The sequence below is a fragment of the Gobius niger genome (genome assembly GCF_951799975.1).
Source record: "Gobius niger genome assembly, chromosome: 10".
Lineage (NCBI taxonomy): Eukaryota > Metazoa > Chordata > Actinopteri > Gobiiformes > Gobiidae > Gobius > Gobius niger.
Genome location: NC_136861.1, coordinates 16,875,354 through 16,902,021, shown reverse-complemented (window position 1 = coordinate 16,902,021; position 26,668 = coordinate 16,875,354). Strand labels below are relative to the sequence as shown.

General features: G+C 40.5%; 1 protein-coding gene across 1 annotated transcript; it reads left to right on the top strand.

The window, feature by feature from the left end:
• The first annotated feature begins 1,581 nt into the window (after positions 1–1,581).
• Positions 1,582–26,012, top strand: cntnap1 (contactin associated protein 1). The gene is made up of 24 exons (XM_079564363.1): positions 1,582–2,010; positions 7,403–7,504; positions 7,825–8,018; positions 8,811–8,964; positions 9,647–9,850; positions 10,113–10,297; positions 12,494–12,643; positions 12,720–12,981; positions 13,065–13,214; positions 13,295–13,469; positions 14,821–14,927; positions 15,035–15,157; positions 15,368–15,571; positions 16,235–16,391; positions 17,690–17,817; positions 18,338–18,511; positions 18,677–18,895; positions 20,174–20,413; positions 20,531–20,770; positions 20,846–20,973; positions 21,977–22,070; positions 22,156–22,386; positions 22,464–22,508; positions 24,312–26,012. The coding sequence occupies exons 1-24, from the start codon at positions 1,950–1,952 to the stop codon at positions 24,512–24,514; spliced, it is 3,930 nt and encodes a 1,309-aa protein (XP_079420489.1). The 5' UTR covers positions 1,582–1,949; the 3' UTR covers positions 24,515–26,012.
• Positions 26,013–26,668: the final 656 nt, after the last annotated feature.

The window sequence follows — 26,668 nt, the reverse complement described above, 5'->3', positions numbered from 1 at the left end:
CAAACTTGGCTGTAAATACTGTTTAAGTGGCACTAGTCCGCAGTTAGCTTTGCCTGTTAGCTTCTTCTTCGTGATTCCATTAGTGTGTATTGGTGGCTCCGGGTCGAAGCAGGTCTGATGTTGCTGCTTATGTATTTTTTTGTTATTTTAGCCGTGAAATAATAGACAATTATGAACATACATTAGATTAGAAGAAAAGTTGAGTCCACTTCAGTGAGGTGAAGGAGAAAAAAAGCAAACTAGTTTGTGAGAAATATATATATATATTTAATCATTTTATTGCTAAATATTACCTAGTTGTGAGACAGCTCTGTCTAGTTTAGTTAAGTTCCTCCAACTTTGGGACAGTGAAATCTTGTGCTGTCTTATCCTGACCTCTAGTGGCCACTTATGCAACCTGCATTTAAACCTTTTGTAGTGTGTTATTGGATATGGTATTAACTACATCAAAGAAAATGTTTTAATTGACTTTAGTTTAATTGTGTAACATATAATTGTGTAAAAGACAGAAATTAATTTCACATTTTACATTGTAAGGATTATCACATGCTTTAGTTAATGTGACTGTTCCAGGTTGCCTCAATCCTAAAAAGCTGAGGCTGCTGAAAGATATTTAACTCAAAGGTACAACCTCCTAAACTTAACAAACCAGATCAAACATAACATTTATGTTTATTTAGCTCTGTTGTCTCGTTTTGTTGCATTAAAATGTTATAATGACAAATGTTGCAATCCCTATTATTGTTTATTTAGCAAATACAGGCCTTTGATCTCTCCTTCACCAGTTAATTTCTTGTTGCTGTAAAGCAGTGTGACCGATGTGTTTCTGGTCAAGGGTCACAGATCAAAGGTCAGGGACAGCAGATGGTGACAAATCTTTAAACATTTTTCCACATTTTGTGTTTGTAATATGAACATAATAAATAATTCAGTGACCATATTCAGTTGCTTTTTTTGGCATTGCCTTTTAGTGCGGTTATTTTTGGTCCATTGTCCTTTGCTGCTGATGTTTGATAATAGCAAAGCCAGCCACTGGAAGCTTACAATCAGAAAATCTGATTTGATTGAGAACATGGTAAATCCCACACTGGCCCAGGCATTCAATCTCACATCACCATCATCACTGCGCACAAGCCCATAAACCCACTTTTTAATCCTAAAGCCGTTTCATTCAGTGGTCAGTGTGCCACTATTGCTACAAATCCCCCCACAGACTGAGCTTCACCCCGCCTCCTCAACACAATATGTTCAGAGAGAGAGACTACTGACAGCGTCGCCCTGGACCATGGCTGTTCTGGGGGCTTTTTGGGAGGCACTGGCTTGAAGTGGACACCTGGATAAGGTCATCGAGAGAACAGGACGGCGCAGGCTGCGGTTTGTGCTCTGGACTATTTTTGAAGAGTGCATGCTGCCGCTTCTTTGCAGCAGTGCAGTGTTGGGATCAAATCTGTGCCAAAGAGGCTCTTAACGCAGACAAGAAGACAAAAGGAAGGGACAGTCCATTGTTTATTCAGGGCTTGTGGTGTTTCTTCAGTGGTCATAACGAAAAGTTCACCTGATTTATTTTTGTCCTATGAGAAAGCGAAACTTTCTCAGATCTTATTATCCTGAGAAATCAAAAGTCTCCAGACAGCAGGACCTTGCATCCTGGTGGTGGATGCCGTGAACATATAATGCTCACAGGAACCACGTGAGTGCGTCCCACGGCGGTCATGTAAATAAAACAAATTAAACTGTACCAAAGAAGAGCGCGTTCTCGGCCAGGAACAGCATCAGCACCGCCATCTGATGCGCGTCCCCGCTACGGCAGAGGCTGCCCGACATTCCGGGAACCGGAGTTGGAGCTGCGCGAGTTAAAGTTGGGCTAAAGGGGTGTGAGAGGATGCAGCAGAACAATAAAGGACTGTACTGACACCCAATACCGGCGGGAAGCGCGTCCTGAGTGAAGGATGGCGCACAAAATACTGAGCATATGCCTTTTGTTTTGGGGTTTTCAACATTCCTCTTCACGTAAGTCTTGTCAGACAGCACTTATATGTTATGGTAGAAAATCAATGTGCATAATCTGTTTGCGCAAATATTGCAAAATAACATCTGATACAACGTATGGCCGCGGGCACTTACAGCTTAAGGTGACGGGAGTTGAAGGACAACGCACGCGTTTATTGAATCAAAAATATACAGAGGATTTGAAGGTAAATCTCGACATATTGCGCTGGTATTGCAGCTTTCTTGGTGTTTTGTGGGATGTGTTGCAAAGTGTGGTGGCTGGAGCGTGTTGGTGCACCTGAAGGTGCGCATGGTGCGCTCCATCGCTGGACTGTCTGCATTGCAGTGCTGCCTCATCCAAGTTCCTGCAGCGTGTTCGTAACTCTGCACTTCTGAGCGAGGCGTGATGCCGCTGTTCTTGGGCTCATGTTTGTTCAGGAAACAGAGAGGTCTAGCTCCGATGATGAGTGATATTTCTCAATCGCACGCAGTGTCCTGGTCGGGACAAGCCCACTGCAGTACTTTTTGGGAAGCGCGTGTTCCCATCACCTGGTCATTAAAATTAAAGTCATGCATCACATGTGGGCCCTCTGCAGTCATGAATGATCGCTAACTGCAGATCAAGGACCAGCAAAGTGACGTTTTTGCGGTAAATTGTTTTTTTTTTTTTAAAAAGGGGCGTCCATGGCTAAAGTTACTGCAGTAAAAATTAGGGTGATGATGTCACTTTGGGACGTCCTCTGAATCTGTGAAGGTGTAGCACACCGTGACTCAGGAATTTCATCACTTAAAGCGTTCAGTAGACGATTTCACAATGAGTGGAGCTAAATACACTCATGAATTAAACAGTAAGCCATATATGTGCATTCTTTTGAAATGATGGGAATTTTACAGATTTTTTTTTTTTATAAATGTGTGTATTATTGCCACAACCCTAATCCCAAAACCGTAGCATTAAAGACCACAGAAGAGCAACAAAATAATCGTTTTATATGAGATTAGCACAAAGGAGAAACTTAATAGAAGTCCATTACATTAAGTCTACTGTAATAACAGAAAGAGAAATAAAATCCCTTTTTATAGCCCAGTGCCAGATTAAAATAGGGCTTCAGATCCCAGGACGCCGTGACCCGGGCTTTGGGTGGGGCTGCTGTGCACTCTGTAGGGTGTCTGCTTGAGACTGTAGTTGTTGCCAGTGCTGCAAAGTGACATTTAGATAAGGCTGGACTCCCTGCAGTGATACCATTTAATTTGCCTCCCATCACACCTGCTTTTCGTGACCTGCCTTTGATTTAGAAACAACTTTTGATGCTGCAAAGTTTTATCTTCTCCACTGCTGCCTCATGATAAATTATTGAATGCTGGTTCGACACAAGCTTTTAGTTTTTTTTTGTGTGCCTTTTGTGATGCATTATTGGCCTATATTTATCTCCATTTCTTCTTATGTTGTTGCTGAGGAATCATTGCATGGCAGTCAGTCGAGATGTCACTCTGCATATTGCATGTATCCGGCAGTAATGATGTGTCAGGACAGATAGCCACGGAGCGTGCACTTACAGCTGCAGACTGATGATTCAGCAGCAGCAGCAGCAACAGCAGCAGCAGTAGCCAGGCTAAAGCTCCTCACAGCCACACGGCTCCCCAAAGACTCTGTGATAGATGAAGAAGGAGACTTTTTTATTTGGTGCAGTGAAGAGAGGGCAGAGAAGCAATATCGCACAGAAACATGGGCGGTTTGTGCACGCTTATTAGTTTAATTGACATCATCATCTAGAACGGGTAGCATTTGAAGTAAAAAAAGCAACAATACAGTTATGCTGCGTGTCAAACAAATCCATATTGATTCTCTGACCCGATAGTGAGGTTATTGAAAGACATTTAGGTGGATGAACAAACAGGCAGAACTAGGGATAAAAGGAAGTAATGCATTTATTGACTTGTTTCCATTTTATTGCCTCCTATTGGTGATCACTGGACTATGCAAATTAAGCTTGAAATAAAACGTAGGTCAATATCGGTACGTGGCGCTAACATGACCACTACCAGTGTATGATGACAGCTATAAACCATAACAAGGAGCTACGGCCTGAGTTAACCCATGCAAAACAGTCCGCCATGCTGTTCCACCCTGTAAGTCCTTTCATTACTAATTTAACAAACAAGTCGATATTCGCCTTTAGCTCGCAGCTGCAAATTAGCTGCACCCTTGAAATGATTGCGCACGGCTTCTAAATATTTTTCTTTGAGGAGCAGGTCAATGGGCGCCTGTGCGTGGGGTGAATGGTAGTTGTGCAGATTTGGTTATGTTTTTCATTCATCAACCCAGTCTACTGTGAAGATGAGAAGGAAGGAAGAAAGGAGGGAGGTAGAGTGAATATGAAGACAAGGTCAAATTACTCAGCACTGACTTCAACATGTGCAGCAGAGGTAGTATAGTTGAACTAGTAGTACTGGTAAAAGCTGTATCTTGAAGCGTTATAGTCATAGCCCTCAGTGTTAATACTTTGAAATTGTATTTAGTTACAGATAACTGAACACTTGCCTTAAAATGTATTCAGCAACGTGTTCGTATTAGTTTGACCAATCAGAGCACTGAATTCTAAATGCTTAAAATACTTTCACGTTGATTTGCATAATATGAATGCACAACAGTATGATTAAGAAGTTTTTTAGGCTTCACTTGTTACACATCTCTTACAAACTTATTTACCACTAATTTGGAATGCAAAAAAAGCCCTTTGCGAACGCCCACAGCCCAGAACGACGGAGCTAAACTTTTCCCCGGCTGTTTTGATCCTTTTTTCTTCTTCTTAATGTTATGATTATGAAACTGAACTTAATGAGTCAGTGCTTTGATGTATTGCTTTGATATCAAGAAAGTAACTGTATTCTAAAGACTCTCAAATGAAAGAGTGACTGTACCTGAGTAAGATAAGATATAATACTATAACATACAGTTACTTAAAATTAGCATTCTAAATACGTATTCTGAATACATGTGTTCAGTCACTACCCAACACTGATAGTCCGAAGCCCATTACAAAGAGCTCCAGGGAGGCTTTTTTTTCCTTTTTGCAGATGAGGCCATTCTTTAGGCCAAGTTCTGCAGTGTCCAATTATTGCCCCAGTGGTTCTCAAACCTTTCACACCTCAAGTACCACATTTGACCTTCTACGTACCACCAGATATAGATCAAGATCAATTCAGCACCAAATTTGGTCTAAAAGAGGTGTAAAATAGATCTAAATTGGACAACATTGAGTCTAAACCTTAAAACATTAAACTTAAATGCATGCAGCATAAATGAAATGATCTCTATTGGCTACCTGAAGAAGCCAAAGTACCACCATTAGTGCATGTGCCACAGTGAGAGAACCACGACCTGAATGGGCCCAGGTATTTTCTGGCAAACAACATCCTGGGATCCTTTTTCTGAAGATGTGAGACACAGTCATAGGTGGTTGAAATACTTTTACTGAGACTTAATTTGGAGTGCATTTTCTACCACTGCATTAACTATTCCATCCGCTGTTTCTATGTATGATTAGAACAATTGCTCTGCAGGACTGAAGTGAAGCAGTGTTGTGGAAGTCGCATGTCGTTCATTATTTAGAGATGTGAGGAGAGACCATCTCGGTGTATTCAGAGAGACAATGTCAAGGTCACATTCGTCTCCCTCAGCATTTTCCTGCACCGGAGCGTACGCCGTGTCCTTGTGCAATGGGTGACAGAGCAACGGATCATATGACCAGCAAAACCTAAACCGATACTGCAAAAGATACAACAGATTGACTGTGGTCACTGCATATTTCCTGTGTAAGAAGGGATTGTAACAGAACACTTCTGTTATAAGTGTGATTGAATGTGAATGAGGCAGCACACATCAATGAGCATGTTGTTCAGTGACTGGGATGATGTCAGCTCTATTATTAGTTAGTTACCTGTCATTCAATACATCTGGAAGTAGCTACATTAAATAATACACAAGCAATTATCTGTTCTGTTTTAAAACGTACTTTAGTAATTTGGCTAATATATTTTCTTAAAAGCGAAGATGTTTTTAACCTTTCAATCAAGCAGTGTACTGTATACTGTATATAAGCAGTTAAATGGTAGCACATGTAGCAGCGGTGATGTATATTCACAGTATTATTTTAGTTGAAGCTTTGACAGAAGTATCTTTAGAAGAAGCAAGTACAACCATGAACGAGTAGTGGTAATGGTAGCATTACATACTTTTCAACATTTCACAACTTATTGAGTTATTGTATTTGAGAAAAAAAAAACACCCCCACAGACCCGGGTGTCCAAACTTTTTTCATCGAGGGCCATATTATGAAGTTTGTACTGTATCGAGGACCACAAACCAAAGGTCAACACAGTGAAGCGTGTGCAAATTCAACAAGGAGTTTGAGGGCCATCAAAAACTGGGTTGAGGGCCGCATTTGACCCCCGGGCCGCACTTTGGGCACCACTGCCATAGACTAACAAAAGTATAGAGAACAACTCATACACTGTGGTGTCCAAGTGTTTTAATGTGAACAATAACTAAAAACCATTAGTTTATTATTGCTGCAATTCCCATGATGCTTAGCGATATGACATCACAGTCCTGAACTGTACAGATTTAAGCAATTCTTTTATACTGAAAAGTAGTTGACATATTCACTGAGGGATTTGATAAGTATATGTAGTATTACAGAAATAAAATTAAAGAATTCATAATTGGACCAGGCCTATTTTTACCCTGTACTGTTGTATCTCTTAAAAGATAGACAATGGACCATAGACGAGCATGACACGCTATTGTTGTCAATAAGACCGCATAGTGTTTATTACAATGGACAAGGTCAAGATTAGCAAGAAATGTGGCGATTCTAAAGACCAGAGGCCATGATCGAGCCTGAGCAGATGGGAGAGGATATCATCTATGGCCATGACTACCACCCGTAATGTATTAGCATGACACTGCACTCCTCCACTTGATGGATAAAGATGCACATAGAATACAGATTAGCTCGCTCTGTGTTTGATGTCTGATAGATTCAATCATGAGAGTTTGTGTACGTGATGTGTGGGTTTTTTCAAAAGTTACTTAAGTTTAGAACGTGCATTCAGGCCAAAGAGATTGGAAATGGTGTCATATTCACTTTTAACAATTTCACCATGCAGCAGATAACCTTCTGCAAAATAACCTTTTACATTAATTAACAATGCTTAAGAAGGCCAAGTGACATTTGACAGCAGCATTTCCTGAGACAAGCATTACATTTCAATAAGCATGTCTTTGCCTTTTCATAGGAGCTGTCAGTTTTTGTTGAGTTGTCTACGATTGAAAAATATGTAAGATTGTAAAATGTAAGATGTGTAAAATATAGTTACCTTTATTTTTTTCCCCTCCATGTTGTTGCAGATGATTGTGTAGATCCACTTATCTCCAACCTCTATGCCTCATCCTTTTTGGCCTCGTCAAGATACAACTTCCTGTACTCTGCCAACTTTGCAAAATTATATGGTAAGACACAGCATCAGAGATAAATCGATCCAAATAACAGGGAACTTACCATTAAGAAAACAGTGTTCAATTCATGCATGCTACTTTTGGTTTCAACATTATCCCTACACTGCCCCCTGCTGGATAACTGCAAAATCCAACATGGCTGACACAATGTCAACAAATGACAAAATCCTGTACTCTTTGGTAGAGTTCCTGTCAACTTACAACAGTACTTACTGTTTATATAGCAGTTGTTTTTATTAGCTTATCCATATATTATACACCATATAATATATGGTGCATAATATATAATATATAATGTTTTCATTCCCACTCAGGCAGCAGTGGTTGGTCGCCCTCGCCCCGGGACAGACAGCCCTGGCTTCAGATCGACCTGCTCAGGAAGTACAGACTGGTGGCCATTGCCACACAGGGAACATTCAACTCTTATGACTGGGTCACCAAGTACACCCTGCTCTATGGGGACCGGCCCGACTCCTGGACCCCCTACATCATGAGGGGAGGGAACTCTGTAAGTACCACTGGGCTGGAGTTTAGGCAAAAATGAGATTTAGATTATTGCATTACATATTTATACAGGATTAACTGAAATCATTCAAGAGGAATCTGATTCAGTTTGTGTGCTCCATTATGCTGCATATTGTTGATGGCATCAAAACAAGGACATCACTGACAAACCTAATCTCATCATCTCCTTATTCAAATTCATTTTGATTTTGATATTAAACTTGTGCAATGATGGTATGTTGCACATTATCAACCATTGCAAATGCTCACTTTTTCAGAAATACTCATGGAATTGTTTACTTAACCTATTTAATTTATAATTAATAGTTGATAAAAAGATGGCAACTCAATAACCACATTGCAGAGGCACCACAGTCCTGTAAAGGAGGAAGCAATTTTCCCCTCCCTACATTTAAGGGGATTGTATAGTTCTTTTTTTGGGAACAGTGCTAATAATCTTAGACCAAATAGTAACAGTGTAGTATCAATAGTTGTTGCACCTCTTTGTTGTGTTACACTTAACAGTGACTCCTACATTAGTAGCAGTAAATGCTTAATATTGGAGTAAATCCACTTTAATGCATTCTATCTATCTATTTATATTGTGTTGTGTTCTCCATTATTCGCATTGTTGCTGCCTTCAAAACTAGAACAAGCCTTCTTTTCATCTCCCGACGCTGCGACAAAGCTAATCTCATCATCAGTACATCTCCGGCCTGTTAATAAGGCCCTAACACTATTGCTCTAACGAAATAACGCCTCTGCTCCTCTTGTGCTTTGTGCCTTCTGTTTGCAGACTATGCCGGGGAACTGGAATTATTATCAGGTGAAGAGGAACGTTTTTCATTACGCCTTCACCGCTAAACACGTACGCCTGCTGCCTTTGGCCTGGAATACAGAGAACGGAGGGAAGATTGGCGTGAGGCTGGAGCTCTTTGGCTGCCCCTATGGTAATAATGGCTGTGATAGGCTGGATTTACAGCCTCCGGATGATAAAGGAGTGTTACCTAGCGCTGTGCTAAATCATATCTGATTTTATGCCACTATAAATAATCAGGCATCTGTAATACCTGTAAACCCAGTTCTGGACGTGATTTATATAAGGATGCTGCTCCCTAAAAATATTTGGCCTGTTTTGTTACATGGAAGAGCCTACATATGGCATCCCTTTTCTGCCACCACAAATTCTCCTAGTGTTCTGTGATTAGCAAGTTTGGCGGTTTGTTACTAGCGCCAACCAGTGCGTACTCATGTCCTTGAGCAGGACACTACCTTAAGAGTATGAATATGATGTAATGAAATGAGTGAGGGATTAGTAAGGTTGGAGAGGTCATTGGTGCAGATTTGAAATCTCTCTTTCAGGCAGACTATCTCATTTAGCTAACCAAATGCACCGTGAAGCAACAAAAAACAAAACGCTATTGGAGACTGGTGCATTATTAGCACAGTATTTGGCATACAGGAATTTTCCATAGTCAAAAAGGTCATCTATACTTTAGGCCTAGATTCAGTACAAGCTACCCAAGAGAGCAATATGAAGCTGTCTATGCCAACTCATGACTCAATAATATACTGTATCTAAAACCTGTTCTTGTTAGTTTTATGTGAACCGTGTCGACTTCCTGGTTTCAGATTCGTATGTGCTGCAGTACAACGGGGATGACTCGGTGGTGTACATGTACCCGGGGAGGAAATCTCGTACTCTGTCTGATCACATCGCCCTGAACTTCAAAACGCTGGAGCAGGACGGTCTGCTGCTCCACAGTGAGGGAGTTCAAGGCGATGTCTTCACGCTCGAACTCAAGAAGGGACGACTGTATCTTCACATCAGCCTCGGTAAAAGCTGCTTATTTGTTTGTTTTGTTTGTTTGTTGTGTTACATTATTTATCACAAGTAGTTCACATTTCCAACATTTTTTCTGATAAATATGGCAAAAACACTTCACTTCGTTTTCAGCCCAATTACACAATAAATAATAGAAACCTTTTAAATGAGTACAGAAACTTTAGCAATAACTTTTAAAGCTATTTTTCGACAGTATATCGTTATATATATATTTTTTTTTGATGGAAATAACTTGTTCATCTTGCATTTTAGGAAGCAGCATTGTCCACCAACTCGATGGGAAGACTACGCTGACAGTCGGTAGCCTTTTAGACAATCTGCATTGGCACTATGTCACTATCAAGAGATACGGCCGACAGGTGAACTTTACTGTGGACGCTCACTCTGTCACTGGCTACTGCAGCGGCGACTTCACTCACCTGGACCTGGACAAGCAGGTACATACAGAATGTCCATCCATCCATCCATCCATCCATCCATCCATCCATCCATCCATCCATCCATCCATCCATCCATCCATCCATCCATCCATCCATCCATCCATCCATCCATCCATCCATCCATCCATCCATCCATCCATCCATCCATCCATCCATCCATCCATCCATCCATCCATCCATCCATCCATCCATCCATTCATCCATCCATCCATCCATCCATCCATCCATCGACTTTCACTTCCGCTTCCGAGCTGCCCAAATCACACTGCACCATACCCTTATGGCTCCTCCCGCAGGTGGTGGGTCAACCAATCACTAATCTGTATGGAGATTTGGATTGTATAATGATAAACAGCTGAAGACCTTAAAATCTGCAATACTTAACATTCAACATGCTTCCCTCCTGTTGAGTGGAATTATATTTCTCAATATCACCCAGAGCAGGGGTGAGCAAACTAAGGCACATGTTAAGCTTTTCAATGTGGCCCGCGCAGCTTTTAAGCCAGTCCAATAATAACCACCACTAACTTTGAAGCATTTACAAAAAGAATCAGAACACCACTTTTCTCACTACATAATAAAAACAGGCATTGCATCACTGGTGTCATTTGGAGCAACTTTAGATTCCCAGATTTTCACACACATGCATACCTTTTCTGCTTAAAGGGACTAGACGGGGTTTAAAAATGTTAAAATGATGTATTTTCTACCTCTTACTTGCTTCAGCAATGTCCTAATGTGTAAAATGAGCCCAGACCTATTCACCACAGCTGCCCCTAAAATCCTGCACTCAAAAAGTTGTTTATTCGGGCCAAAGTACCGTCATGCTTAATGTAGAAACTGCAGGTATGTGTAAGACCAGAGGTGACATAGTGAGTATAAAAATGACAACTTCCATCTAGTCCCTTTAAATATAATGCTTATATTTTTGAATATGTATATACTTTTTCTAAGTAACTATTTGAGCAACTGTGACAATATAGTCCGTCTAAGTCAAACTCTTGGGGGGCAGAGAATTTGGCTCCTGGGCCTGACGTTGCCTACACTTCCTGGGTGCCCTGTCTATTAACACACCCTGAGTGTTTCTGAGAGCTGAATGTAACAAGTGAATTTCTCCATTGTAATCTTATCTTTTTTTTTAAATCTTATCTTAAAGGATGTAATTAAAGGAATAGGCCACCGTTTTTACATACTAAAATATGTTCTTACCTCACTTTAGTCGAGTTAATATATCCCCGTCTGGTCTTTGTCCGTGCGCTCTGTCACGCAAACGGAGCACATACGCAGCCTCTCCCACATGTCACATAGCTCCGAAAAAGCTCACGATAGAAGCTACCAAGCTCTTCCACGTGTTCCCTATTTAAATAAAGTTACGTGAAGTGTTTTCATGCGAAGTATATTTACACAGAAATGTAACATGTCGATTTTATAAGCAAATAAAGAGGGGGACTATATTGTGAGGCGTAATGATACGAGGAGCAAAACGTCCGCGCAGTAACTCCTAAAGGTTATTGACGGAAGTGAGCGGGGGGGGGGAAGTCTTTAGGAGTTACTGCGCGGACGCTGTGCTCCTCGTATCATTACGCCTCACAATATAGTCCCCCTTTTTATTTGCTTATAAAATCGACACGTTACATTTCTGTGTAAATATACTTCGCATGAAAACACTTCACGTAACTTTATTTAAATAGGGAACACGTGGAAGAGCTTGGTAGCTTCTATCGTGAGCTTTTTCGGAGCTATGTGACATGTGGGAGAGGCTGCGTATGTGCTCCGTTTGCCTGGCAGAGCGCACGGACAAAGACCAGACGGGGATATATTAACACGTCTAAAGTGAGGTAAGAACATATCTTAGTATGTAAAAACGGTGGCCTATTCCTTTAACACTATGGGCACTGATACCTGCTGGCAGACAAACACAGCAGATTTTGCAGTTGTTTTAAGTTGTTCAATCCCAATCTCTATACATGTCTTTCCCATCCTTGGTGTTCCTCTAAATATATGCAAAATACTGTACCAGATTCTGAAGCCGCCCATCCTTGTCACTCCCACGTTCAGCTCTGAGTTCTGTCTTTTCCCCAGAGCCACTGTCTCCAAACCACACAACATTACTCGTGTGCCCACTTCATTTGTTTGTTAAAAATCAATGCTAAACGCTGTATAATTGTATCTTCAAATCCTATTATTTCACAGGTATATGTTGGTGGAGTAATCGAGCCAAACATGCCTCACTTCCCCTCGACTCCTAACTTCAGAGGATGTCTTGAGAATGTTTTCATCAATGGAGTCAATATCATCGACAAGGCCAAGCAAGAGGAGTCCGATATCCGTATACCGAGGAAGGCAAGTTGCTTTAGCTCGTTTCCCCCTTTAATAAATGACACGTTACGTCTAACCTTTTCTCCTTCCTCACCCTTAGAAAAAGATGCACTTCACCTGCCGCGACATTTTGCTCAAGCCGATGACCTTTGCCGGGCCCAATAATTATCTCCAAGTGCCAGGCTATTTCAGGAGACCCAAGATGTTTGTCAAGTTCAAGTTTCGATCTTGGGACTACACGGGGCTGCTGATGTTTACTCGATTTGCTGACGACCTGGGCGCTCTTGAGTTAGGCCTGAGCGAAGGACAGATAAACGTCACGATATTTCAGCCCGGCAAGAAAAAGATACAGTTTGCTGCAGGTGCGTCCAAGATCTTGTTGGGATTGAAAGATTATGCAATAGATTATGATTATTATTATTATTATTATTATTTTGATTGGCAGGATACAGACTGAATGACGGCTACTGGCACACAGTGGATTTAGCAGCCAGAGATAACCTTTTGACACTTACCATCGATGAGGAAGAAGCTTCTCCTTTGAGAATAACCAACCCTTTTACAATCCGAACTGGGGACCGCTACTTTTTTGGAGGTCAGAATTCAATATACAATTGCTAATGAGTATTTGTATTATGTTTTGCATATTTTGTAAGCATTTGCCTTTGTCCTTAGGTTGTCCACAGACCAATAACACGATACGGAAATGTGAAACCAAGCTGAATCGTTTCCACGGTTGCATGCAGCACATATTCATAGACCACGAACAGCTGGATATTGACATTATCCTCCAGCGACAATGGGGGCGCTATGCAGAGCTGCTGTTAGGCACCTGCGGAATAACAGACAGGTAATGGAGAAATCCCAAACACACATTGTTTTTGTGAATAACTATGACATACATTTGTGCTGAAAAGTTTACATACCCTGGTAATATTGTTGAAGCTTTTTTGAAAGAAAAGAAAGTACCAAAAATGACCCTGATCAAAAGTTTACATACCCCCGTTCAGTGTATTGCCCCCTTTAGCATCAATGACAGCTTGGAGTCTTGTGTTGTAGTTGTGGAGAAGGTTCTGTATATGATCTAATGGTAAAGCGGCCCATTCCTCTTGATCATAAACTTTTGATCAGGGTCATTTTTGGTACTTTCTTTTTTCATCATGATTTCAAAAGAGCAAACTCAGTTTTTTCACCACAAAGGGATTCACACAACCACTAACTATGAGTGAAAAACAACTTTTTGTGTTATCTTTCATATTCTTTGAACAATTCTGTATGTATGTATTTATGTACTTTTGAGCACAACTGTAACTTTGATATTACGGCATAAACATGCCCAGGAGCACTAGCATTTAGGAGAAAACGGAAATAGGACCTGCTAAAGCAATACAAGAGTAACCAAAGATCAATAACATAGGTTTGAGTCCCGGTCAGTCACCTGAAAGTCTCTCCCCGCTCTTCAACTCCTTTCACTCTGAGCTGTTCTGCGGAGTAAAGCCTACAGGCCAAAAACAAACAAAAACAAAACAACTCCATCTGTTGATTTGCTGTTTTGTATAACTGTCATTTTCATTGAATTGCGACAGTCCCATTGTTGGAATAGGGGATGGTTCCAGACTCTTTCCCGTCAAGGCCAATAACGGATTGGATTTATATATGCGCTTTTATAGGCACTCAGAGCACTTTACATCCAGCCCATTAGTCATTCACTCCACATTCATACATCAGAGCCATATTCTCTGCTCTGGCCAGAATCATTTTGCCGTGCGTTCAAAGTTGATAATGATAAAACGTGTACAGAAGGCCAGGTTCGAGAGTGTGTTGGAGAGTGCGAATGGGTGACAATGGATGGAAACTAGTACATGGCTTCAAATGAACAAAATAAATTAAATCAATTCCAAGACCAACATTCAACTAATCTTTCTCACCCAATATGTATTTATCATATTGCAACAACTATATTAGAATGTGACTAATCAACAATAAAGGTCTTTGACAGCTAATTCAATTTAAGTTAATCACTGTTTGCTCTATACACTTCCTCACACAACTTTTATTACTAAAATGAAACCTAAAATGGCACAAGAACACTGTACAAAAACATTTTTTCCTCAATTACTATTTGCTAAAAAACAAAAAAAATGTAAGACCAGTTGACGAAGTGAATTATCTCAACCTCTTCAAACTTCCCTCTGTGACAGGTGCTCTCCGAATCCCTGCGAACATGAGGGCAGATGCATCCAATCCTGGGACGACTTCATCTGTATATGTGAAAATACGGGATACAAAGGAGAAGTCTGCCACATGTGTAAGTGCTGAGCGAGCCCCGTTATCAACACAAAGTGGTCGGCGGGCCCTCAAACTGTTTTTTCTTCTCTGCAATCACGGTGCATTGATTGAACTCCCTCCTCGCAGCTGTTTATAAGGAGTCCTGTGAGGCGTACAGACTCAGCGGCAAGTACTGGTCTGGAAACTACACCATTGATCCTGATCTCAGTGGGCCGCTGAAGCCCTTCGAGGTGTACTGCAAAATGAAGTGTAAGTAATGATGAGAAGACCTTTATTATTTTATGAGAAATTTGCTCTCCAATAATGTTCGAGATGTGACTGCTCTACCCTGCGGCTTCTCTGTATCCTATGAAGTAATCTCCTCCACTCAAGTTTTACTCAAGTCTAAATTATGTTCAAATGTTTTAAGAGGATGTGACCCATTTTTCCTCTGCTGGAATAAATTCGTCTTCTGCACAGCGTATAAAGCGTGGACGGTGATCATGCATGACCGCACGGACGGCACAAAGGTGACTGGGAGCACGATAGAGAAGCCGTACATCGGAGACGTGAACTACTGGAACGCTTCTTGGGATGGAGTGTCTGCTCTGGCCAATACATCTGTTTATTGTGAACAGTGGATCGACTACTCGTGCTACAAGTCACGGCTTCTCAACACCGCCGGTATGTTGACATTTTCCTATAGTGTTATATAATCCTAACATCTTCTGAGCCTAAAAGTATAGTTTTGATAAATAAACAGACAGAAGGGAACGGCAAAGATAGATTCATTTTCATTTCATGTATTCATTTATTTTACAATGACCCAGAACAAGGCAGACAATAATCCACATAGTTATATCGAGCATGAACAACATGTAGATATGAAGATCCAAATTTGTCTGAAAGGGACTGGGAAGAACTGTGGTTGTTTGCTCTGTGAAAAATTGCTTCAAACATGCATTTTTTTTTATTTATTTTTTTATTTAAGTACAAGGGTAATAAAACCCCTGTTGTTTTAGTTTTAGTTTATTTGTTTGTTTGATTGGGACCATGCACAAACAGATTTTTCTGACAAAAGAAGATATGTTTTGTACCAGATGGCAATTACTTCTTTCCATCTGCAGTCCCAAGGCAGGTGCACACAAACAACTAAAACATAGGCCTAAACATGTTAAGTACTCAAGAATAGCTACAAAAGTATTACTTTTAAATACTCTCTCCACATTGAGTCCCCCTGTGTGGCACATATAGGTGGTTATTTCATATTGATGCATATTGTGCCTTGTCAAAATGCTGTAAAATGCTATGAAATGATCGTGAGGGTATATCTGTGCTATCTAGCAGGTGGACGGCCGTTTGGCTACTGGATTGGCCGCAACAATGAGAGCCACTATTACTGGGGAGGGACGTTCAGAGAGGTTCAGAAGTGTGGTTGTGCCATAAACCAAACCTGTGTGGACCCCAGGTTCCAGTGTAACTGTGACGCCGACTATAGATCATGGTAAGATTCTGTGCACTTTTACGCGATGTTCATTGCACGAGTTGTTTTCACATTCAGAGGATCTTAACAGACACTGTGATTGCAATTATGCATGTTTGAACTTGGTGTTGATACCTAGAGAAGCCTGAATGTTGATTGCTAATTTTGGTTTGAATAATTTCTAAAGATCTAAACTACCAGGTTGGCCTGTGTTGTGACACTTTATTTACAGTTACTTGCTTATTTAGACACTACATCTGTTTGGACAATATCTTTGGCTGGACAAAGATATTGTCTGGACACTACATTTGTTTGAACATTACATTTTGCGTTATGGTTTTAAAGCAGTACTAAGTAACTTGTTTACCTTAATAAATCCTTTTTGTAGACCCTCTGGGGGTAATGCAAGTGTTAATGGGATGATTGGGGGGTCTTTTATCCCCCCCGGTGTCTCTGGCCAGTAACCCACACTTGCGGCTTTCCCTGCTTCAACCTGGAGCCACCAATACACACTAATGGAATCACGAAGAAGAAGCTAAAGGGGCTAAAAGGCAAAGCTAACTGCGGGCTAGCGCCACTTAAACAGTATTGACAGCCATGTTTGAGTGAATAAAAAAAGATCTCCATTGTGTAATTGGATGAACAATATCCCTCTCTCCCTTTGTCTTTTCTGTCAGCGTTGTATTTACTCTCCCAGACAATTAATGAGATAAAAAAACGTAGCATGCTACGACACCTGCAGTGACGCTTATGGCCTCTAGGGGCGTGAGTTACTTCGTACTGCTTTAATGTAATGTTTGTAATGCAACTCCTGTTGTGATATTGGGCAATACAAAACAACTTTACTGATTACTTACTAGTGAAAAAAAATTGCTTCTTCCATTTTGATTCTGAGTAATTGTTCAGTCTTACAGAGTGAGCAGGGATGTACAGAGTGAGGACGGACCAAACATTGCCCTTCAAGTGCTGCTTGGAGGGAAAGAGATTTTTTAAGAGTATGGACTATATTCATTTGTGCAGTAAATATACTATACAATGATAATAAAAGCATTCTCTTATACCACAATCAAAAAAATAATAACCATGTATGTGTATATGATCTATTTTACATACAAAACATGTATTTGCCCTTATGTGCGTAATATTCTTGCCCTTGTCCTGCTATTGCGAGCCATTTTGGCCCCTTGACTAAAACTGTTTTGGACACCTCCCTCTGCTTTAGAGTTTAACCTTGCGATGCACATAGCATCTACAAATAAAAACTACAGATACTTCCATAATGTATTTAATATTTAATATAACTTTGTTTTTATTTCCAGGTCCTCGGACAAAGGCTACCTGGACTTCAGAGACCACCTGCCCGTGCGAAGGGTCGTCGTGGGCGACACCAACAGGACTGGATCAGAGGCTCAGTTCACCGTGGGACCTCTCCGTTGCCATGGAGACAGTGAGTAATTCTGGCTACATCTGTTTTTTCCCAAATGTTCTTCCGAAATTAGGTTGGCAGAGGTCCAATATACAGGCACAAAACAATACAGTTCAAACGCAGAATTATCAAAGAGTGAATTTATCATGAGTGAAAATATGTTGGTGCATAAAGTCCCCAAATCTGACTTAAAAATGTGTCCTTGGTTGTAGCTTTTATTTTTTGTGTAACATTTTGGGGACTCAAAATGAAGAGACAGATTTATTGTGTTAGAATAGCATAGATCTACCACATTGTTTTCCCCAGTTAGTCTTTCTTACGGTGCTAAAGAGAAAACGTTTTCACCAGATGTAACATACCAAGTAATCAACACATGCAAAGAAGTAAAAACCAAGATATCCATGCATTATGTGAAATAATATGAAATGAAACAGGAAAAAAGTGTTGAAGAGAGATACAGAAAGAAATGGAAAGTCTCTGCAAACCTCTACATGACATTTTGACCTGTACCAATACAATAATCTATATTTTTGTGTCATAGGAAACATCTGGAACACGGTGTCTTTCACCAAGCCCACATATATTACTTTCCCCACCTTCAAACCCGGGGGCAGCGCTGACATCTCTTTCCACTTCAAAACCTACCGAGCAAACTGCGCCTTCCTCGAGAGCTCTGACGACCACCTCCGTAATTTTCTACGCGTCGAGCTCAACAGTAAGTCCCTGCAATTTAATTAAACATACAAGACACAGGGGGTTCAGAGCGTTTTCAGATAAAAAACAACAACATTTTAGATAGAGGGGAATAAAAACTTCCTATGCCCGCTGTATTACCAATCCAATACATGCTATTTATTTTTGTTTGTCTTTTGTTTTCTAGCCACCCATAACCTGCTCTTCATCTTCATGGTTGGAGATGGCATCCTCAATGTGACTCACAGGTCTCCAGTCCCGCTAAACGACAACGAGTGGCACTTTGTACAAGCCGAGCTCAATGTAAAAGTCGCTCGTATCAAAGTGGACTGGCAGCCCTGGACCGTTAGACGTTTCCCTGGACAAACTTTTGTCACCATGAAGTTCACGCAACCTCTCCTTGTCGGTAGGTCCATGTAGCTTTTCAAGGGTGCCTTTTAATAATACCATGGCAACTGGATGGAAATAGTATTGTGACTTGGGATAATGGGGCATAATGCATTTTGCAGCATGCATTATGACTAAGAACTACTTGGTAGTTTGCTGTCTGTGTTCGGGGTTAAGGACGGGACTATGATTAGTCATGAAATTAAGTGGTTGTGTGTCCTGTTTCTATGTAATTACCATCATTACCATATTATTACCATGTTTGTGCAATTATATTTCCATCCAATTACCATGCTATTACTCTGTGCTACACCTTATAATTTCTATACACCGATCAGTTTGTAGTAATAGTCGAGTGAAGCCTTGTGACACTTCAAGGCTTTCCTTGCAAAAGTCGAAGCTGGTTCATTCTGTTTGAACACTGACCTCTTGTGGACAAACTTCATTCTTGCAACTTCTCATAAACACCAATTTGATGAAATCGATGTGTGCAATAGAAGTTTTAAACAGGCAGCAATTTGATCATTTGCAAAGCATTATTATCTTCTTTATAGGACACTTAAAGGGGCTAGATGCAAGTTGGCCATTTTATACTCACTACTGCCACCTCAGGTCATACGTGTAACTGCACCTTCTATATTAAGCTAGTGCATGACGGCAGTTTGGACCCGAAGTAACTAGTTTTTGAGTGACAGTGCAGGATTTTAGAGGCAGTTGTGGTGAATAGGTCTGAGCTCATTCTACACATTAGGACATTGCTGGAACATGTAGGGGGATGAAAATACTACTAATTTTAACATTATGAAATGCCGTCTTGTCCTTTAAATATGTGTAATTTTCTTTGTGATGTGGTTCTGTGCTCCACGGAGCTCCTGTATTTTTGCCCATCACTAGTTTCTAAGTGTTATACATTTTGCGGCAAGGTAGTATTTCTTGAAACATCTCTAAAACTACAGCTCTTGTGTGGTACTCCCAGTGTGTGAGCGTCATTATCTTTCTAAAGTGGTTGAAGAAAACAGTGGTAGAGAAACCATTATGTACTGCATGTGTTGCACCATGAATACATTTATAAACCGGACCACAAAAAATTATTCGAAAACAGGTGTTCATCAGATCCACAAGGAGCAGGTAAGAAACATAATGATGCAAACGATCGGATGCAGTCTGTGTGTATGACTGTTTTGTGTATGGTGCACCTGGTGATACGCTTCATTTGCCAGATAAATGTGTTCAATCCTCTCTATTCAACCCTCAAGCAAATGTCAATACCGGTAGATCACATCATCTTTCATTTCAGGTGCAGCCAATAAAACACACAGGCCGTTCCTGGGCTGTCTGCGAGGGCTACGCTTGAATGGAGTTCCTTACGATTTAGAGGGAAAAGTCAATGAAGAACAAGGGATCCGGAGAAACTGCAGCGGACAGTGTGTCAATGCCACCATACCGTGTCGAAACAGCGGGCAGTGCATTGAGGGTTATGCTTCCTATTGGTGTGACTGCAACAACACTGCGTTTGATGGTTTCTATTGTCACAAAGGTGAGCTCACTCTTATTTAATTTCTTCTTCTAAATACATTACTTTTTATCTCTGATTCAAACTAAAATTCTAAAACATTGTGCATTGAAACTAACAGTTTTCCGTCATGTTTTTAAGACATCGGAGCGTACTTTGAGGTGGGCTCCTGGCTGAAGTACAACATTTTGAAGAAGCCGATAACGGATGAAGCGGCCTGGGCCAACTGGATCGACCCGCACTACGATAACTTCAGCCTGGGCTACAACGACACCGCGGACGACATCGAGTTCAGCTTCAGCACCGTCCACACGCCCGCCGTCTTACTCTACATAAGCTCTTTTGTGCAGGATTACATAGCTGTTATCCTCAAAATGGATGGTGAGAGATTGAGCCTCAATAATACAGTTAAAATAGTTTAATTCCTACCTTATTGTTTTTGATTGAATCCCACAGGTAGTGTTGACTTGAGGTACAAACTGGGACTGATAACTCACAAGTATGAACTCACACGGAGGAACCTCGCAGATGGATTTCCTCATTATATCAATATAACCAGACACAACAGGACCATTAAAACACAGGTGAGTTCATTCTACCACATTGTAACATTTCCCTAAAAAGTCGACAGTGAAATCCAAAGCGGGAAATATAGTCTGTATTCAGATTTTTTATTTTTTGTCCCCCTTAAATTTATAAATTCCTGAGGTGTGGACTAATTTGACGACTTGAGACTCAGGACTTGGACTTGAGCTCCTAAGTCTTGATGCTAACTTTAACTTTAATTTTACCCCTGTGACTTAAAGGTCCTATACCTGATTTTTTAAATATATATATATATTTTAGTGGAGCAAAATATGTTTGTCCAATTGCAACTTGCAGGCTAGTTTGTTTCTATGACAGTGACCCTGGAAATTGGCAATGCAAATTGTGAATAGTGCCTACTCATCCCCGTGAAGGAAACTTTGAAATGAGTGACACAATTTCATTTACTCAATCCCGCTTTCATTGTTTGTAAACAAAAAAAATCACACAGGGCCTTTAACTTCTTAACTCCCACCTTAACTGAGCGCATTTTCTCCAGTTTGGCTTTGTCACATTCTTATAGCGTTTTTATTGCTTTTGTGTTAAGGTTTTGTTGCTTGTTTGTGATATTTTGTTCACTTTTTTGTTCACTTTTTTGGTATGTTTTTGTCTCTTTTTTGTTACGTTTTTGTTGCATTTTTTATGCTTTTTTTTAAGAAGCTTTAAGATTTGGGTTGTGCCAAACGGGAGAACATGTGAACGGTTAAGGTGGGGGTTAAAAGGTTAAGAATTGCTGCTTCTCTTCATAAAAGTATCTAATTTTACAGAATAAACACATTTTATAACTCACTTGCATGGTACCAACTGTAGCATCCACAAATACATTGGATTTGCTAAGTCTAAAATGACCTGAAAGGACTTTAAAGCATTGGACTTGAGACCAATGACATGATCGCAACACAAAGACTTCTTATTGAATACAGCATTGTTTGTGTGTACAATACATTTTATAATTAAATGTCTACTAATATTATGTTCTATTGAATGATGCACTCTCTCCAGGTGGACTATATGGAGCCAAATGTGGAAAAGATAACCTTAGTTGAAGATGCCAGATTTGACTCTCCAAAATCTGTGTTCCTCGGCAGAGTGATGGGTAAAAATGTCACGCATCTTTACAACATCTAGACTTTTTAGTCCGTCACATTTTACTGTATGGGGGCTTTTATCTGTTCCCTCAGAGGTTGGAGACATCGACTATGAAATCCAGAAACACAATGCCCCCGGGTTCATCGGTTGCATTTCTGGAGTGCGATACAACGTCTACGCTCCTCTAAAGGCTTATTTCAGACCGAATGTCACAGACCCCCCAGTGACGACGCAGGGCATAGTCACGGAGTCCATATGTGGGGCGTTCCCTCCGGTCCTGGGATACGTCCCGTGGGAGGCGGATCCGTGGTTCACCACTATAGGTAACTTTGAGGTTTTCCTTCACACTAAGCAAATTTAAAGGTTACTCATTATTTCACTTGTCACTTTTGTCCCATAGAGTACATCTACATTCATGATGACCTAGGACTTTTCTGGATAATAGGTACGATTTTTTTTTTTTTTTTTTTAATCTCACGTCTTTACACAGACCCAGCTCTCAAGAGACGGCCACGGGATGGACTATATTTAGCCCGCGAACAGCCAGAGCCATTCTCTCGCTGATAGATGATTTGGCTTTAATAGATTAGTGAGGTCTGGAGGTATTATGCTAATGCAGAACATCGGCGTGTCATTAGAGATTAGTGGAGCATTCAGGCGTCCCAACAATGACCCTCACGCTTATCAACCGACCCGTCACGCCAAACTGCTCAGGACAGACATTCAAAGCGTTTTGTGGCTCATTCTTCATGCCCCATGTACATTGATGATAAGTATATTACACTGCGCAAATAGTTTCTGAAATACTGTCGGCAATTCATTGTAAATTTTCCTTGCTCTCCTGTGCAGAGGTGGGTTGAGTTTGAGAAGCCAAATTATTTACTTAAAAACGAAAAGTATAATTTTGCTTATGTAGAAGTAAAAATAGCCAGCTAAGTAAATAAAAGTAGAAAGGCATTTGTTGGAAATACTTGTAGTCTGTAGTTTAAGCAGTAGTCTAATTCATGTTTTGGTGTTGACACAACAAACAACAAAATAATATAAAATAATCAAGATAATGTGAAAATTCTAATATCGTCAGTTAATAAACCATGAAATTTACATAAAATAAATAAAAGGTACAACACAAGCTTTTTTTTACAATGGGAAGAGAAACCGGTTTTACGCAAGTAATGTAAAGTATTGATACACAATTCCTTCAAAAGGTTACCGATATATTGTATGTCTATGTTTTCATGGTATGAATGTTATGGATGAATGAGTACATTCCTTCCTCAACACAACTTTTTCAGTAAAAGGTTGCAGTTTCGGGCATAGTGTAGCGCCCTTTGTCTAGACACTTACCTGTGGCACGTGAGAGATTTGTGATGGTTGCATGGGCCACGCTTCTATCAGCCCTTGTTCAGTAGTGGTTTTGAGTTGCTATTAGCCTTATTTCTCCAAAGCTTAACACTTCAACAAAACAAGCTGTTAATGCTTAATAATAACTACATCTTATGTAGCCTTTATAAATGATGAGTTAGCACTTTCATTCATCAGGAACAATATATTAACTTTTGATAGGAGGGTCTCTCATCTCCCCCTGATGTCTCTGGCCAGAAAACCACAACTGCAACTTGACTGCCACCGGACCGGAGCCACCAATACACACTAATAGAATCACGAAGAAGGAGCTAACAGGCTAACGGGCAAAGCTAACTGCGGGCTAGCGCCACTTTAACCAGTATTTACAGCCAAGTTTGAGTGAAAAAATTATTTCCATAGTGTAACTGGATGTACAATATCCCTCTCTCCCTTCGCCTTTTCTGTCAGCGTAGTATTTACTCTCACGGACAATTAATAAGTTAAAAAAAACGCGACATGCTACGACACCTGCAGTTGCGCTTATGGCCTATAGGGGCAAGAGTTACTTAGTACTGCTTTAAGGACTTATTAAGTGTTAGTCACACTTACCTATTGAATTGTTCATGATGAGTTAAGTGTTAATTCATAATTTATTAAGGCTACATGAGGTGTAATTATTATAAACTGTTACCTATGATGGAAATAGCATGGTAACTGTTATGGGGAATTGCATTCAGCAGCCTTGCTTCTATATTATTATTCAGATAATATTAGCCAGGCTTTGTGGTAGGTTAGTCTCTGGATTTGGGTTATGAATGGTCATATTATTGGGAATTGAATTATACAAGCTCTGTTCATTATTGCATTGCAGACTCTTGCTAACAGACTTACACCTCTCTTACAGTCATTGCCATCCTGGCATTCCTGCTGTTCTTGGCCGGCCTCTACAGCATCTACGTGTATGCCTATCAACAGAAGGGTAGCTACAACACCAACGAACCCAAAAACCTGGAGTCTCCCAGCAGCTCTAGACCGCTGACCGAGACGCTACGCAGAGATATGAAGAAATCTCTCCCAGAGATCGAAGAGGAGTTCAGGACGGGCTAGAATCAAGTGGACTAATGGGCCAGTGGGAACAGGGCTTAAGCTTTGGAGGGGGGGTTGGATAGAGAAATAGCACTTCTCAAGACAAACACCATTTTTCTTTTGTATTTTTGTTTTGTGTGTTTTATTTCCTCTTCAAGTGGGATCTGACGCCTGGTGCTGTGTATTTGTCCCTACGTTATTTACTTGGTTTCACAGTCGAGCCCCGTGTTGCGTGAGTACAGCCAAGTCTCACATCTGTACAGTAAAAGCAGGGTGAAATTATAAAGTGCCTATTGGAGCAAGCTTGATCTGAAGACGCTGCGTATCAGATTAGGTGTCAACTGTGGGCATCACGGGACATCTCGAAGACACACATTTGTTTTAGTTCTCACACATTTACTATTGATCCATTGTCTCGTGAAAACATACTTAATGCAGACAATCTTTTCTCGGAGCCATTTCACAGTTTCATGAAGCAAAGTGGAGCTGTTGTTCTCAGTCATTATTCACATTTCAGTCGTAACATTATGACCACTGACAGGCAAATTGACCAACACACACTTTCTCACCATAGCTTAATAGTGCACTGGGCGTTACAGACAGAGAAAGCATTTAAACTCTAAAACCGTAGCCCTTAGGGGGTTGTTCCTTGCTTATCAGTATCTACAAATATGTCGGTAGATATGGGGTTGTATTAGAGGCAATAAGGGAAATAATGCTTTTGAGAGAGGCCTGAAAAATGAGAAACATGCATTTCAGAACATTGTAATGCTTGTAGAGGTCAAAACTGCAGACTTAGCAGGATTTATACATGCCTTTCAGTCATGTGACTTTTGTTGTTTTGGTGGCCATTTTGAATACCGAAGTAGAATTATGCAGTACTACAACATGTAACATTATCTCTACTCAGGATATAAATGATTGACAGTGGCATTTTTATGTAATCTTTGCTCAAGAAGATAAGAGTAAAAACACGGCCCCAGAGACGTACGTTTATGTGACTAAACCAGTGAGTCAGTGTTTAAGCTGCTCAAGAGAATAGAATGCCACCGGTTAGCATTTAGCTTCAACACGATAAGCCCTGAACCACAGTCCAAACATCTAGCCTTGGCTACAACATGTGACAGAGGTCAGAGCTGAGCTGTTACTGTGGTATATCCTCAGTGTTCATAGATGTGAGCCGCACATATTGTGTTTAAGCTATTGACAGTTGATTGTCAATGGTTGAAGCTAAATGCTAACTTGTAGCATGCTAACGTCTTGAGCAGATTAAACACTGACTCAGACTGAGACTGTTGACATGACAAACTGTAAAAATCCCTGAGAAAGGTTTTCTGTTTTCTCTCTGATGTGTTAATTTAGTCTAAGGAGTGAAGCAGATCTTTAGTAAATGCTGCTGTAGCTCGACAGACAGAGCTGCAACGTCTGTAACATTTGCTGGTTATATCACATAAACGTGCGTCTCTGGAGTCGTGTTTTAACTGTTATCTTGTTGAGCAATGATTGCGAGTACATAAAAATGCCACTGTCAATCAGTTGTCTTTCATTTTCATCCTGAGTAGAGATACTGTTACATGTTGTAGTACTGCATATTTCTACTTCAGTATGCAAAATGACGCCTGGGACTAGGTGTGATGTCATTGGAAATGCATGTATGTGGGATACCATGGAGAGACAATATTTTGTTGTTTGTGAAGAACATAAAATAACATGAACAATAGGCACCAGTGCAATATGTTTAGATGACCATTCAATTGTAATTAATGTTGTTGGTCTAACATATAGCATCGCCATTAATAATCCAGTGGTCATAATGTTATGCTGAATTGGTAAACTAACAACACTAACAAGAACAAGAAGAGGCACAGAGCTCCGATGTGACACATTTTGAGACTTAAAAAAAAGGCGTATGCTTGTCTTTGTTGTATTGCAGCTTACAACAGTGCAGTATCTATAGACAGAATGGCTCGTGTTTATGTGGCTCCATAGATTGCAGTAGAACGCAGCTTATTGCCAATAACAGTATCAGATCCTCCACTTTTGAATCAACGTGATGGATAGTTATAAGACCAGGATGTCCCTAAGTTTGTATTCTTTGACTTACTACTAATTACTAATTTCAAGCTTCCAGAAACATGGTGCTACAGCGGATTTGACAGCTATGGTGACTAAGGC

What these genes read in the sequence shown, in the direction of transcription:
- cntnap1 (XM_079564363.1), top strand. Translation starts at nt 1,950, where the DNA reads ATGGCGCACAAAATACTGAGCATATGCCTTTTGTTTTGGGGTTTTCAA. An exon ending in ATATCCGTATACCGAGGAAG is followed by an intron (nt 12,644 to 12,719) that starts GCAAGTTGCTTT and finishes CCTCACCCTTAG; the next exon opens with AAAAAGATGCACTTCACCTG. An exon ending in AGGAGAAGTCTGCCACATGT is followed by an intron (nt 14,928 to 15,034) that starts GTAAGTGCTGAG and finishes CCCTCCTCGCAG; the next exon opens with CTGTTTATAAGGAGTCCTGT.